At 44.2% G+C, this 15,846-nt stretch overlaps 1 protein-coding gene across 1 annotated transcript; it reads left to right on the plus strand.

Moving 5' to 3' along the window:
• The first annotated feature begins 17 nt into the window (after positions 1 to 17).
• Positions 18 to 15,359, plus strand: LOC120651152 (alpha-L-fucosidase 2-like). The gene is made up of 10 exons (XM_039928547.1): positions 18 to 341; positions 1,478 to 1,623; positions 1,698 to 2,629; positions 3,598 to 3,730; positions 8,494 to 8,652; positions 8,861 to 9,085; positions 9,281 to 9,382; positions 9,467 to 9,602; positions 10,742 to 10,937; positions 14,825 to 15,359. Exons 1-10 carry the CDS (start codon positions 101 to 103, stop codon positions 15,129 to 15,131), a joined length of 2,577 nt encoding a protein of 858 aa, XP_039784481.1. The 5' UTR covers positions 18 to 100; the 3' UTR covers positions 15,132 to 15,359.
• Positions 15,360 to 15,846: the final 487 nt, after the last annotated feature.

A 15,846-nucleotide genomic window follows, 5' to 3' on the forward strand; every position in this document is an offset into this window, starting at 1 on the left:
CACTCCGCGTCGCCCGCCACGCGCCATTTCGCTTGTCAGATTTTCTCGGTCAGTCACAGCCTCACAGGTCACTTGTAGCTGTACTCCTCGCTTCTCCCCCATGGACTGCGACAGGGACTGCGGCTCGGACGCCGGCGCGGAGTGGGTTTGGGTGCGCCGGCCGGTGGAGGCGGAAGCCGCAGCCGCGGCGGCCGGGTGGCCGGCGGATGAGGAGGCGCGGCCCCTGAAGGTAGTGTTTGCATCGCCGGCGACGTACTTCACCGACGCGGCACCGATCGGGAATGGCCGCCTCGGCGCCATGGTGTGGGGCGGCGTCGAATCCGAGAGGCTCCAGCTTAACCGTAAGTCAACCGCTTCCCCTCCATCCTTCTGCTTGCTTAGCACTTCAGTTTAATTCGGAAAAATCTTGTGTTCTTGGAAGTCAACTTCCCTGCTCACTGTTCAGCTTTGGCATCGATTGATATGAAGAGGAATGGGCATCGATGTAACTCATGAGCGAATCTGATTTAATTGTGGGCTGTGTGGTGATTCATCTCGAGAATGATGGTCCAGCGCCCAGCGGGGTGTCGGTTGGATAGAGCCACGGATCATGTGATGCTTCCTTGTTTATTCTATTTTATTCCGGAAACAATTCGACGCATTATTGCTATGATAGTATCGGAGCTGCTGGCTGCTCTAGGTAGGATGGATGGGAACAGAACCATCCTAGGCCAGCCAAGGTATAAGATTTGTACAACAAAGGCTCATACCTGACTAATCAGTTGCAATACACAAAAGTAAGACTCGTAGAATATAAAAGAATAATGAAAGTGGTTCGATTCATTCATTAAGATAGAGCAATGCAGAATTGCAGATGCATTTGCCACCTACTGTTGCTTATCTGTTCTGTTGCCGCTATTTTGTTTGCTAACAAGCTAAGGAAAATGTGCTCTGCATGTCAGGTAAAAATGCAAATATGGTAAAAAGAAACATCCCTTGCATGTGAAATTTCGTAACCTCTTGAAAACTATGCTTGATGCAGTGGAGAGTGTTATCTCAATTTTCACAATGTTTCAAGTTAAAACTCTGCTGTTGATTCTTTTTTTTTTATTTCTGAGAGCTCCTAGATTACATTCAATTGTGTTTACTAGATTTGCATTTTCAGATTTTCACATGATGGTTTCCCCAAAATTAAGTTCAACACGGAAATAGTTATGTAGGAGACTTTTCAATTGTGTTCTGTAACTGTGTTTGGAACTTATTTTAGTCATTGGTACTTGTGTTTAGTGCCTTTGTTAACAAAGCATGCCTAGTGATGTTCTATTTCTGGTGGGGGCAGTCCTCACATAATGTTTCTGATTGCAGCATTCACATTGCTGAATTTGAAATCTATTTTTCATATATCTGTAAATATCTTTGTAATTGCCATTACTTTTGTTAGAGCATACCTTTTATTAAAAATATCTGTGAAGATCTCAAAGAAAAGCTGCTGGTGCAGATGACACTCTGTGGACAGGTGGACCTGGTAATTATACAAATCCCAAAGCACCTGCTGTTCTTTCTAATGTACGGAGCCTTGTTTACAATGGAAAGTACCCTGAAGCCACAAGTGCTGCATATGATCTTTCTGGTGACCAAACACAGGTATATATTGTATTTTCAGATATTCCTTTTGGAGATATACCAGAGTTGAAATAGTGCCTATGATTTTACTGAAGGTCTACCAACCTCTTGGGGATATTAATATGATCTTTGGTAAGCATATCAAGCACACAAATTACAAAAGAGAGCTAGATCTTCACACTGCAACAGTTAATGTCACATATAGTGTTGACGAGGTACTCTACTCAAGGGAACATTTCGCCTCAAACCCACATCAAGTCATAGTGACTAAAATCTCTGCAAACAAACCAGGAAATATCTCTTTTACAGTGTCTTTAACTACTCCACTAGACCATAAGATTCTTGTGACAGATGCAAATGAAATAATCATGGAGGGTAGCTGTCCAGGCGAAAGGCCTCAAAATGACAACAGTGCGTCTGATCATCCCATTGGAATTAAATTTTGTGCCATTCTTTACCTGCAAACGAATGGGGCCAATAGCAAAGTGGAAGTAATAAAGGATAAGATGCTGAAACTTGATGGTGCCGACTCTGTTGTTTTGATTCTTGCAGCTGGTACTTCATTTGAAGGGCCATTTATCAAACCTTCAGAATCTAAACTGGATCCAAAAGTATCTGCTTTCACGACATTAAGCGTGGCTAGGAGCATGTCATATTCACAGCTAAAAGCATACCATATGGATGATTACCAGAGTCTTTTCCATCGTGTTTCCTTGCAACTTTCACAAGGCTCTAATTATCAGCTTGCGGACAATAGAATAGGTCAGTCAGCACAGGCTGGCTCTCAGGATGCTACTGTGTCAAATTATGCTTTTCCAATAGCTGACTGCACCAGATCGGCAGTCCTTAATGATTCTGTGAAGCCTACGGTAGACAGAATTATAACTTTTAAGGACAACGAAGACCCTTCTCTGGTAGAACTTCTGTTTCAATTTGGTCGCTATCTACTCATTTCATGCTCAAGGCCTGGAACCCAGATTTCCAACCTGCAAGGGATATGGAGCAATGACCCTTCACCACCATGGGAGTAAGTACTTGCAATGGCATATTTTGTTTCATCAGGACTATTATATTATGGATTCTTGGAGTGATATTGTCTATAGCTATAAAAAGGGAAATAGCGGCAGCAGAATAATAATTTCACCAAAAGCTCATCCTATTGAGAAAAACTCAGTCTGCGAGGAGAAAGTCCCCCCCCCCCCCCACCAAGCATTAGAATAAGAAAATCCCCAAACCCCTGCCCCACCCTTACACAAGGGTACCATTGCCCGTGCCATTTTCCCGTGTGAGAGCGGGTCGAGAGCGGCCCGGACCTTCCATGTGCTTTGCAGTGGAGGCAGGCAAGGGGATTGTTTTTAACCCCAGCCTGAAATTCGCTCCCATGGGAGTCGAACCTAGGACCTAACCAAGTCAGCTAGAGGGTCATTCGCAAAGCTCATCCTATTGAGAAAATCTACCAGTTTGATCCCACATCATTTAGGCTCCCTTTGGCATTGTGATGTACTATGGCAAACAAATTTCTTAAATTTTTAGAACCGCTTTTCCACATCAGTTTTATGTAAGGACAGCACTGCAACGATAAACTGGCCCTTAGTATTATATATTTTTAATTGGTTGACATCAATAGTAATTTGACTTCTAGAGTTGTTTAAAGACACTATCCTATTTTACTTATGGATGTGAATAAAAATTTAAAATTCTGAAAAGGTAGGTAAATCTAGAGCACCTCTGCAGAAAGAAAAGGGGGGAAAATATTGTGTCAAACAATCATGTGAAAATCCGTCAAACTTGCACATCTTTGCAATCTTGGTTCTCCTGCATTACACTATTCTTTTCCTTTGTTTTTTCTAGTAGCTACGGATTCTTTTCTTTTTGTAAATTAACTAGCTATGGGTTCTTATGTTAGTGCATTATCTTGTTTTTACATAGTTCTGGTTTCCACTATTTTCCACCAGCCCATGTTTGAATTAACATTATGTATGTTTGATTTCTCAGTGCAGCTCCCCATCCAAATATAAATCTGCAAATGAATTACTGGCCAGCACTTCCATGTAACCTTAGCGAATGCCAAGAACCACTGTTTGACTTTATTGGCTCCCTATCAGTCAATGGGGCTAAGACAGCAAAAGTAAGTCAACTGGTACAAATTTCTGAATGTTTACAATTTTGTACCTTGTATACCAGTGAGAAAACCAGCATTTTTTTCTATTCTCTACTAAGCTTACCCTTTTCAACCTACATCAGTGAAATACATAATGTGTTGACTGTTTAACCCTGTGATGGAAATAAGTCGGCGCCCCACAATAATTAAGAGGAATGACCATACTGCCAGGGTCTGAATAGGCCATTAAGCCCTAAGCCCTTTGTCACGCAGAGGCACCAGGGCAGCCTGATCACTAAGGAGTTAAAACCTTTCTTGTGATTCCTCTAAACTCTGCAATAAGTAATCTAAGAAAAAAAAGGAATATAAAGTTTGGTAAAATAAGCTAGGCCATGTGAGAAGTTTTCTTCAATAACATGCTGTTCACCCCGGCCAAAGCACGCCAACATGCCAAAGCACATGGAAATAGGTTCCGGCTCACCCCGGCCTGCTCTCACACAGGTTACGGTATGGGTTGCGGCGCCCCTGTGTAAGGGTGGGGCAGGGGTTCGGGGGTTTTCTCGGCCTGCGTGAGAGGTCTTCTTCTTACATTAATGCTCGGGGGAAGGCTTGCCTCTCGTAGGTCGAGTTTTTAACAGGCTGTTCAAGAGAATTAGATGCTAGTTATGCTGTTCAAAAGGATTAGGTGCTAGGTTATTACTTACCACTAGATTCCCTTATAAGGTGAGGATCCGGGGGTCTTAAGGTTTCAGAGCAACAATAACTTGCCCTTACTGTTTTGTCGCAGTTGTTGCGATCATCTATGGAAGATGTCAATTTTGTAAAAATCTATGCTGGGAAACTGCAAGTGGAGGTGGTAGCTTGAGGCTTGAATGTTGAGGCATAGTGGAGGGTGAGGTAGCTTGGGGCTTCTAGTGAATCACGGTGGAAAGGGATCGATGCAAACAATGTGCTGGTATTGCCTAGTAGAGTTGGTAGAGATCAAGGCCACTGGCAATATGTTAGGTGATAGAGTATTAGATATGTATACTGTATAACTAGCTTTGTGTTTATTGTGATTATTTACTTTCCTTATATACTTGATTACATTCCTTCTGTGCCATAGCCCATCGGCTAATATACAATAGACACCCCCTCCCTGATTGGGTGTGTGGTGTTTCCCTGTTTCCTACCACTCTACATGGGATCAAGACACCGGATTAATTGGTTCTAAACTTTCCTTTTCCGCTGCATGCTTTCCCTCTGATCCGCACCTTGAGATCCATCGCGGCGCGTGCACCGCCTCGTGCATCGACTCCCTGCTGGCCGCACCACCGCCATGTCTGCGTCGACGTCCGCCCATGCCATCGGCACTTAGTCTGCCGCTAGCACGGGCACCCTCCCCACCACCAACGACGACGTCCTGCACAACCAAGCACCGCCGCCACCGCCACTGGTTGTGCACCCCTATGCCACCATCTCCAAATCTCATGTGCCGGGGATGTTGGAAATGAAGAATTCCAACTACACCAAGTGGGCTTCATTCTTCAAGTCGATGTGCGGCAAATTTGGCCTCAAATCGCACATTGACGCTCCTCTCTTCCACTTCCTGATGCCCCCAATTGGACCTCGCCCACTGCTGCTTTAGGACCAGCTTGGCGTGAAGAATGGTTTTCTTCACGGACACCTGGAGAAGACTATCAACTGCTAGCATCCACCTAGTTTCGTCGACCCCACCACCCCTGACCATGCTATCTTGCTACATCGTTCTCTCTACATCCTTCAGCAGGCACCCCGAGCGTGGTACTAGCGCGTCATCACCTGCATCAGACACCTCGGCTTTGTCGCCTTGATATCAGACACATCCCAACAAAGAGGGCTTCGTCGCCTTGATATCAGACACATCCCAACAAAGAGGGCAACAACATCGCCTACCTGCTTCTGTACGTCGACGACATCATCCTCACCTCCTCGTTGCCTAACCTTCGGCGCATCACTACTCGTCTTAACAAGTTCTCGATGACGGACCTTTGTGATTTGCACCACTTCCTCGGCATTGCAGTCGCCCGATCCACCGAAGGTCTGCTCTTATCTTCAGCCATAGTACGCCATCGATCTTCTACAATAGGCGGGCATGGCCAAGTTTCACTCCACGACGACACCAGTTGACACTCGGGCCAAGCTCTCCGCATCGAACAGCGTGCCAGTCGCTGACCCATCAGAGTATAGGAGACTCGCAGGTGCCCTTCAGAACCTGACCCTGACGCGCCCAGACCTAGCCTATGCTGTCCAGCAGGTCTGCGTCTTCATGCATGATCCGCGCGAGCCACATCTTGCGCTGATCAAGCGCATCCTGCGCTATGTAAAGGGCACCCTGTCGACTGGCCTCCACATGGGTATTGGCCCCGTTGGGTCGCTTCTGACCTCTCCGATGTTAACTGGGCTGGTTGCCCCAACTCCCGACACTTCGCGTCTGGCTTCTACGTCTTTCTCGATGACAACTTGGTGTCTTGGTCCACCAAGCGCCAGACCACCGTCACCCGCTCCATCTCTGAAACAGAGTATCATGTCGGTCGCCCACGTCGTCGCCGAGTGTTGTGGGCTGCGCCAACTTCTCCAGGAGCTTCACGTCCTGTTTGCTCTTGCGACCGTTGTCTATTGTAACAATGTCAGCACTGTCTATATGATCACCAACGCTGTCCATCATCGTCGCACCAAGCATATTGAGATTGATATCCACTTCATCCGCGAGAAGGTCTCTTTGGGGGAAGTCCGTGTCCTCCACGTGCCATCCTCCCACCAGTTCGTGGACATCATGACCAAAGAGCTCCCTGTACAATTGTTCACAGACTTTAGGTCCAGCCTTTGCGTCGAGATCCTCGCGCTGCGACTGCGGGCGGGTATTAGGAATTGTGTAGGCCTTTATTTGCATTCATTACATTTATTCATGTAATATTGTATACAGCCGGGTGGCGGAATGCACCCGCCTAATCCTAAGTGTAGGATGTGCTTGGGGGCAGTCAAGGAATGCTCGATCTAGAGGCGTAAGAACACGGAAGCACACAAGGATTTAGAGTGGTTCGGGCCGCCGGAGCGTAATACCCTACGCCCACTGTGTGATGTATTGCCTGAGTTTGTGTGCAAGCTGGGGGAGGAGCTATGCCAGTCTCTGCATGTGTGAAAACTTGTGGAACCTCTGGAACCCCGCTTTCTACCGTGCGTGCTCTCCCTTTTATAAGCCCAAGGGGAGCAGTACACTGAGCGGGACCCCGACAGGTGGGCCCGGCGATGTATTATAAAATACACTTTGGTCTTCAATGCCGCTGATTCGGAGATCTTGTCGTCGGCCTCCGTGCGTAGCTTCTGACCAGGGATGGTCTTGAGCTGTCCTGTCGGAGTAGAGTCTAACCTCTGCAGCCGCGCGTCGAGGTTATGATTAAGCGCCGAACTACTGACTCAGTCCGCTGTAGCAGCGTGCACTGTTGCTCCAGTTAGTAGCTGGCTATCATGACTCGTAACCCACGCGCGCGGCGCTGAGACACTGTTGCGTGCCTCGGTAACAGACGAGCCGCCTTGGAAACAGGCAGGCTTAACGTGTTGTCTTGTCACGCCTGTGCAGTCTGTCAGAAGCCGTCACATGCCCTGGTCTGGCAACGCACGTCCCAACCACCAGCATTTAATGCGGCAGGAGGGCTGGCTTCAGGCAGAAGACTCGTGCCTGTGGGACACGTGGCGGCACCGGACCCGGGGGTCGGCGGCCGCGCCCACAGGGGCACGTGGCGGTTCCGGACGCCTGCCCAAGCGGGGAGCGGAGGTCCGGAGGTCAGCCCTGTAGGACACGTGGCGGCGCCGGACCCTGGGGTCGGCGGCCGCGCCCACAGGGGCTTGCGAGGGCTCCGGACTCCTACCCAAATAGGGTGCTGGGTCCGGATCCCTTAGCTGGCTCGATGACTCAGGCCTCCTGGAGGTCCGGCTTCCACTTGTAGAGGCCCAGGTCCGGCCTGCGGAGGTTTGGGACCTGTACGCGGGGGTCCGGACCCGTGATCCGTGGTTGCCGCTCCTGAGCGCCTTCGTCCTTGTCTTGTAGGAGAGGGTACTCCTGTCTGAGCGTACCGACACATGCCCTGGCGGTGCATCTTAGGCTGGGGCAGTTAATGCGACCATGCGCCGTTGGCGCCCAACGAGAACCACAGCGGCGCGAGGCTTGGCGTTCCCGGAGCCCGGAGTGGCGACGAGGTGGAGCAGCTTTGATGTGTTGTTACTTCGACGAATCGCAGAGAAGATCAACAAAATCGCCCTGTCTAACTACGGTGGCTTTTCCCCCGGTGGAGATCAATCTCCTTGGGGGCAGCATGAGGGCAGCGGATGCCTTAGGATTTGAGAAACCCTAAATTTGTGATACCTTGTAGGAAGGATATAATGCGTGGGATAATCTGTATTCAGCCTTCCGGGCGGTGTATATGGGGTACAAGACTTGGGGGGCAAGATGCCTCACCGAGATATTTCCTATACTACCAGATATACTCTAATAGTCTCCTCTTCCTGATCACAAAGCACATGGTTGATATTGTTGGCCCGTCTTTGTAGGTACAGTGTCAGTAATTGATATTAGAGACTATTAGGAGGCTGAGTTTATATTATCGAACAGAGTTCATACTAATGTGCAGTTATAATCAAAGCAATGTAGATGAAAAGGTGTGGATCTCATTACGGGACATTAGTTATTTCCTAAATTCTAACGAGACATTCTTTTATAAAGGTAGAAATTTCATGTTTTCCTACATCTAATTTCGTATGCTCTTTCCTGACAGGTGAATTATGAAGCTAGCGGCTGGGTCAGTCACCAAGTCACAGACCTGTGGGCAAAAACATCACCGGATGCTGGTGATCCTGTATGGGCTCTATGGCCAATGGGTGGGCCATGGCTTGCCACTCACCTTTGGGAGCACTATGGTTTTACATTGGACAAAGTGAGCAATGACACAGGAACAAAATATGCATTACTTTCATGTCTGACACTAAAAAGGGCAAATTGTTAGTGTTTCCATAGGCAGATACTAAAAGAGTAGTTCACAAGTTTTATTTAGTGGTTCCTTGATGGTAATTCCATTTTTTGGCAATATCTTGTGCTACTATCAAATAAACTTGTGATTCTGTTCTATTCCTCTTTCCTTGCAGCAATTTTTAGAGAAAACAGCATATCCACTACTGGAAGGATCATCTTCCTTTTTGTTGGATTGGTTAATTCAAGGACACAGGGAATATTTGGAGACCAATCCTTCTACTTCTCCAGAACATTATTTTATTGCTCCAGATGGTAAGAAGGCCTGTGTGAGCTACTCAACAACTATGGACATGTCAATTATACGGGAAGTTTTCTCAGCTGTTATATTGTCTGCTGATGTAAGTCATTCATCTATTCTAAAAGAAAAGGCAGAGTCCTTATCATGTCCATACTGCAGTTTCTACAAATAAATCATATAGTTTTAAGATACATAGAATGCTACGAATCATACCTTAATTTCTATTTTTTTTCTTGAATCATTTATTTATTTTGGTAATAACTATGCATAATGAACTATTACTCCTTGTTATCAGATTTTAGGGAAATCGGACACTAATGTGGTTCAGAGAATAAAAAAGGCACTGCCAAATCTCCCACCAGTGAAAGTTGCTAGAGATGGTACAATCATGGAGTGGGTTAGTGCATGCTGCTATATCTTTTGTTTATCATTCAGTCTCCTAACTGATGTATTTTTTTATACTTCTGTGTTCTATGTGCAGGCACAAGACTTTCAGGATCCTGAGGTTCATCACAGACATGTCTCTCACTTGTTTGGTCTTTACCCTGGACATACTATGTCACTTGAGCAAACACCTGACCTCTGCAAAGCTGTTGCCAATAGTCTTTATAAAAGAGGTATCTGTTTTGTTATGGTAAATGTGCAAAAGAATATGTTTCAGCTTTTTGTTGTTTTCAGTTTTAGTAGAACTACTTAAAACTGATTCCTCAGAGGCCAATCAACCGCAAAGTCATTGTTCTTGTGTTCATATAGAAGTATCAGATTTCAAAAGGAGAAATAGCCAATTTGATCCCTTAACTTTTGCCTCAGGTTCAAATTCATTATCCAACTATGAAATGGGCCAATCTAGTCCTCAAACTTTATATTTGAGCTCAATTTCATCCCTGATACTATGCGGCATGCCATGTTAGCATGCCTAGTCAACAATGGGTGATGTAAAAGTGAATCAATAGACATAAATAGACTCTTTATCTTTGATTTTTCCTCACGTTCGATGTCTTGTAAAAAAAATATGATTCAATGAGAATGCACAAATAAATAAAAAGTGTAAACCTTTTATTAATAATCACAAGATCATAAATAGCTTATTTTGGCTATCTTATTTAATTATGGGTTAGTATCCCACTTGATTTGATCTCGGTGTTGGACTTGGTAACATGTCCAGAACCTTTCATGCACTTTGGGATGACTTGGCGCTATGTAGGCATGCCACATCACAGCAGAGATGAAATTGAGCCAAAATGAAAAGTTTGAGGACTACATTGTCCATTCGATAGTTGAAACATGAATTTGAGCCTTGGGAGAAAGTCGAGGAATGAAATTGGTTATTTTGCCATATCAAAATTGTTTTCTTTGGACTGTCTTTTCAGTAGATACATTTAAAATATTTTTTCTGCGTTATTCCTGCTAAGAACTAGCGTTGCAGTTGCAAAGGCTTATGCAATTCTGACAGATTAGAGGTTTCCTTTTTCAGCTATATATAAAATCATTTTATAAGTACTCCCTCCGTTCCAAAATGTAGGTTGTTTTGACTTTTCTAGATTCATATATTTTGCTATGGATCTAGACATACGTTATATCTAGATGCATAGCAAACACTATGAATCTAAAAAAGTCAAAACGACCTACATTTTGGAACGAAGGGAGTATTAATTTTTAAACAGTTTTATGACACTGCTAGCAATGTTCAGTTTGTTTAGTCTGAGAATATCTCCATTCTGTATTTTCTAATATTATACTGACATCCATTACTCAGGTGATGAAGGCCCAGGTTGGTCTACTTCATGGAAGATGGCTCTATGGGCCCATCTTCACAACAGTGACCATGCATACAAAATGATACTGCAGCTAATCACTTTGGTAGATCCAAAACATGAGGTTTCAAGGGAAGGAGGCCTGTACAGCAATCTGTTCACTGCACATCCACCTTTCCAAATTGATGCAAATTTCGGGTAAACATGATCACTCAACTTGGATCTGGTTTATACAGCATAGCATAACACTCTCTGATCACAAATATAACACTCTCTGATCAATGTTAAAAGATGAAGGTTCGATCATCAATTTATGAAAAAATATATTTTTCCAAATAGACAAGGTTATATATATTATAAAACTAATTTTCATGATGAATCTAGTAGGATCAACTTTATGTTGTCCAACTATTTGGATTTTTAGCTATTGATGGTCAAATATTTTAACTTCGGACAAACCTAAAACTACCTATATTTTTTTATCGAAGGGATTATGCTGAGTAAATCTAAAAGAACTGAATCAGCTAGGTTTATTAAGCTACACAAATCTGCACTTGTTCGCAAAGGAGGCAGGAGGGTTATTTAAAAGAAGAGAGTTTGGATACTACAAAATACTAGCTAGACAAAGGGTGGAGTGAAGGTGTGCCAGCTGAAAACAAGCAACAAAAAAACAAACTAGCAACTGTTACCTTTGACGAATCCTATCCTCTCTCCTCCTCCAGTTCTTCTATTACTGCTGAGTCTGTCTCCTTCTTGACTCTTTCTACAGTGTCTTTTCCGCTGCCTCATTCATGCTCACCATCACCACCTTCTGGTCCTTTTATTCCCCACCTTCACTGGAGGTGACTTCTCATGAGCTCACACCCATCTCCACTCGTCGCCAGAGGACTCCTCCCTCTGTATTCTCTGTCGCTCGTCGAGTCTACTAAGTGCCTCGTGAGTTCACATATGTCTACACTCATCGCTTGAGGCCTTCATTTCCACTTGCTCTCGAGTATTCTCCCTTGATCGTTGGCCCTCTTCCAGAGTTGTCGTGTTGGTATGATCTTCATGATTGTGGTGCTTATGCCCTTTGGAGCGTTATGGCTTCATTGCTGCTATTCTTGTTGAACCGGCTGTTAGGTTTCATGCACCAACCAGATGAACCCAAAAGCTTAAGCTATTGGGAAGAGATGGGCAATCCACTAATACTTCACAACACTCCCACTCACATGCAGCCAGAACAAGATGCACATGTGGAAATAAAGAAGGGAGCGGAGGACTTAAAAGATGCCTCTACAAGCCTCGAACTCGAGACCTCTGGCTTTGATACCATGTTAGTTTCATGCACCAACCAGATGAACCCAAAAGCTTAAGCTATTGGGAAGAGATGGGCAATCCACTAATACTTCACAACACCGGCCACCTATGGAGAGGCTATTGTCTATTCAGATTGGCAGCATGCCATAGTTGAGGATATCGCTGCTTTGGAGCGCATCGATACTTGGGATCTTGTTCCTTTGACGCCTCAGGTGACTCCCATTACTTGCAAGTGAGTCTATAAGATCAAGGCTCCATCCGATGGCTCTCATGATCAATACAAAAATCATCTTATGGTGTGTGGCTTTCAGTAGGAGCATGGTCATGACTATGATGAGACTTTTGCTCCTGTTGCCCAAATGACCACTGCCTAGACTCTTCTTGTTGCTTCTATTCGGCAGTGGTCCATCTTCCTGCTTAAAGTCAATAATGCCATTTTTGATGGACAATTGGGTGAGGTTTACATGCAGCCACCTTTGGGGTAGTCTGTCCCAGATGGCACGGTTTGTTAGCTGTGTCATTCTCTATACGGCCTCAAGCAAACCCTCTAGCCTGGTTTGAGCACTTCTTTGTTCATTGAGTTTGTGAAGGAGCGCCTCAACGCTCTTGATGTTTGATCTAATTATTTCATTAGTCTTAAGATCTCTTCCATGCCTGATGGCACCGACCTCTACTTAGAAAAGTATGTTTAAGATCATATCTCGTGGCTGCTCTCATGGACCATCACACTCTTGATATACCCATGGAACTAGGTGTTCACTTGCGGGCCACTAATGGTGAGCTTGTTGCTGATCCAACTCACTATCGTCATCTTGTTGTTAGCCGTCTATCTTGGGGTCACTACTCGTCCTGACATCTCTCATGCGGTCTATATATTGAGTCAGTTTGTCTCTGCTCCCACCCAGCTCCACTACACTTACCTTCATCGTGTTCTTTGATATCTTTCATGGAACAATCTCTTGTCGGTTACACTTCCTTCACTCTAGCCCTCTCGAGCTTCAGGCATACTCTGATGCGACATGGCTAGTGATCACTCTGATCGTAATTCTCTTTCAGCTTATTCTATCTTCCTTGGATCCTGCTTGATTACCTGGAAAACCAAGAAACAACAGTTTCTCATTCGAGTGCTAAGGCTAAGTTGAGGATTATGGCGACCAGGGCCGGCTCTATAATTTTAAGGGCCCTTGGGCAAGCAAGAAGATAAGGGGCCGTTGAACTAGTTTTTAGTATCAGAATTACAGTACATAGTATGAATAATAAAATTATTTTGCAATATATGTGTAGCTCATAAAACATAACAATGTAACAAAAAAACTAAAAACAGTAACCATTATGATTACAAATATAATGCTTCAGTGCCTTGTAAAAAGTTATATTTACTAATTACCTATAATGTGGGAAACCGTATCCAAGCTCTGTGGCTAGTCTACGCTTTTTGGACTTTCAAACTTAGCGAACTGAAACATCTGAGTAGCTAAAGGAAGGAAAATTTCAAAGCCTTATGATGGACTTTCGAAAGTTTATATTTAATAAAAATAACCATTGTGATGGGCTTTAAAAGCTTATTATGCCAAATAGAAAATTATATGTACTAATTACATGTATGGTCTTGCCCCCCCCCCCCCCCCCCCCCGAGCCGGCCCCGACGGCGACCGTGACAGCTGAGGTCAGGTGGCTCAAGGATTTTGGTGTGATGATTTCGACACCAACTTCTCTTTCCTCTGACAGCACCGGTGCTATCATTATTGCTCATTATCCTATCAAGATTGAACTTACTAAGCACAATGGTGTTGACACCTCATACATGTGCTCGCAAGTGCACAATGAGTTGTGCCTTCGAAGTTCCAGTTGGTGGATTTCTTCACGAAGGCTTAGATGAGGGCACCACATGGCTATTTCCTCTCCAAACTCATTGTTGTGAACCCACCATGAGTCTGAGGGGGTGTTAGATGTTGTATACATTGTTTAAGTTTAATTACTCACTATCTACACTTTGTACATCTTCGTATCTGCCCTTTGGCCATGGTAATAGACCTGTGTTACTGGCTGGTTAGGATAGCTGATCCTGGTCATGGGTCTAGGAAAACAAGTGCTACAGGAATAGAGTATTAGTTTGTGTGTGAGGGGATTTTGTTTCTATAGGCTTTTGTTCCCCCCTAATAAACAAACAAATCAAAGCCTGTGTTTTTTCTGGGTGTTCTCACCCACCTTCTCCTTAATATATTGATACGCAGATCTCCTGCGTGTTCGAGAAAAAAAATAGACCTGTGTTTGTCACTTTCTCTTTTCCAGCACATAGCAAGAAAACACAATGGCCTGAAAATCCATCATTCTAATGGCATGGCTAAAGGAGGCCTAGGTTCTTTTGTCTTGTCGACCGTTTCTTTGCCATGTCAATTATGAGCAGATCAAAGTTGGCGCTTCCAACCGAGATGGCATGGAAATTATCATGTGTTGCTCACAGGGTCATGTCATTTATCAGTAACATATTGATTTGCAAATATTTTTCGGTAAAAAAATGCAGTTTTGTGATGGTTGATTTAAAGTACATGTTTTTCCTTGAAATATCATAATGCTATTGTGATGATGTGTTGTTGCTTCTCTATTCCATAGGCCTCTTTAAAACCATCAGTCTGGAGAGTTCTGGTCGTCAGGAGGCCTTTAACTTGTGATGAAACAAAATTAAAACCTATTACCTACTCGAAAAAAAGCCTAGCAATAGTGAAGTCACTGCTATTTTTTTTAGCACCAAGCTGTGCATGTCATAATTGTCTTTTCTTACACAGGTTTCCTGCTGCACTGTCGGAAATGCTGGTACAGAGCACTGGGACTGACTTGTACCTGCTCCCTGCTCTACCCCGCAACAAGTGGCCTCATGGCTGTGTTAAAGGCCTGAAGGCCCGAGGTGGTGTGACTGTAAACATCAGCTGGAAGGAAGGGAGCCTCCATGAAGCTCTGCTGTGGTCTAGTAGTAGCCTGAATTCCCTTGCGAAGCTGCACTATGGAGACCAGACTGCCACCATCAGCATCTCTTCGGGTCAAGTCTACAGGTTCAGCAGGGAATTGAAGTGCTTGAAGACTTGGCCACTGTGATGGCGCATATCTGCTTCGCTCGGAAGGTAGAATCAGCTATGGAGAAAATTCAAGAAACCTTCCGGGAAGCCAGCAAATAATCGATTTCGATAAATCGTCGCACATATCAAATACTAGTGGAGACTCATGGGCCATGTTTTAGAAAACTTAATAAATAAAAATTTATATTTATAGAATATAGCATAAACAATAATTTTATATTTGTAATAATTAAGATACACATGAGACCAGGGTTAACCGAACCGTCGGTAACCGGTCCGGTTTGACCGGTTACCGGTCAAACCGGTCCGGACCGGTTCCGGTTCGGTCCGGTATGAAACCGGTCCAAATTCAAAATTTAAATTTGAATTCAAAAAAATGAAAATTTCCCAAAAAATTCCTAAAAATATTTCAAGGTGCAAAGAATCTAATGGTGTCAAATTTTCTCAAAAAATTGTTCATTTAGTATGGTTTGCGGAATTTATAAGTTAAATAAAAAAACGTGCATACGAAAGTATACAAATACAATGTAAAAGTAGTATAAAAAAAGGGTTGGAGGGTTCATTTAGACTAAAATATGTTGTACAAACATTTATTTAGTATACTTTGTGGGCATTTGAATTTAAACAAAAAAAGAAAAAAATTTGAATTTGACCGGTTACCAGTCAAACCGGCCGGTTACCATCCAAACCGGCCGGTATACTGGTCTAACCGGCCGGTATACCGGTCGGAACCG

The sequence above is a fragment of the Panicum virgatum genome, chromosome 9K (assembly GCF_016808335.1).
Source record: "Panicum virgatum strain AP13 chromosome 9K, P.virgatum_v5, whole genome shotgun sequence".
In the NCBI taxonomy this organism is placed as follows: Eukaryota; Viridiplantae; Streptophyta; class Magnoliopsida; order Poales; family Poaceae; genus Panicum; species Panicum virgatum.

Coding starts and splice junctions, on each gene's coding strand:
- LOC120651152 (XM_039928547.1), top strand. CDS start 101: ATGGACTGCGACAGGGACTGCGGCTCGGACGCCGGCGCGGAGTGGGTT. Junction 1,624..1,697: donor TTTCTGGTGACCAAACACAG/GTATATATTGTA, acceptor ATTTTACTGAAG/GTCTACCAACCTCTTGGGGA. Junction 10,938..14,824: donor CAAATTGATGCAAATTTCGG/GTAAACATGATC, acceptor TTTCTTACACAG/GTTTCCTGCTGCACTGTCGG.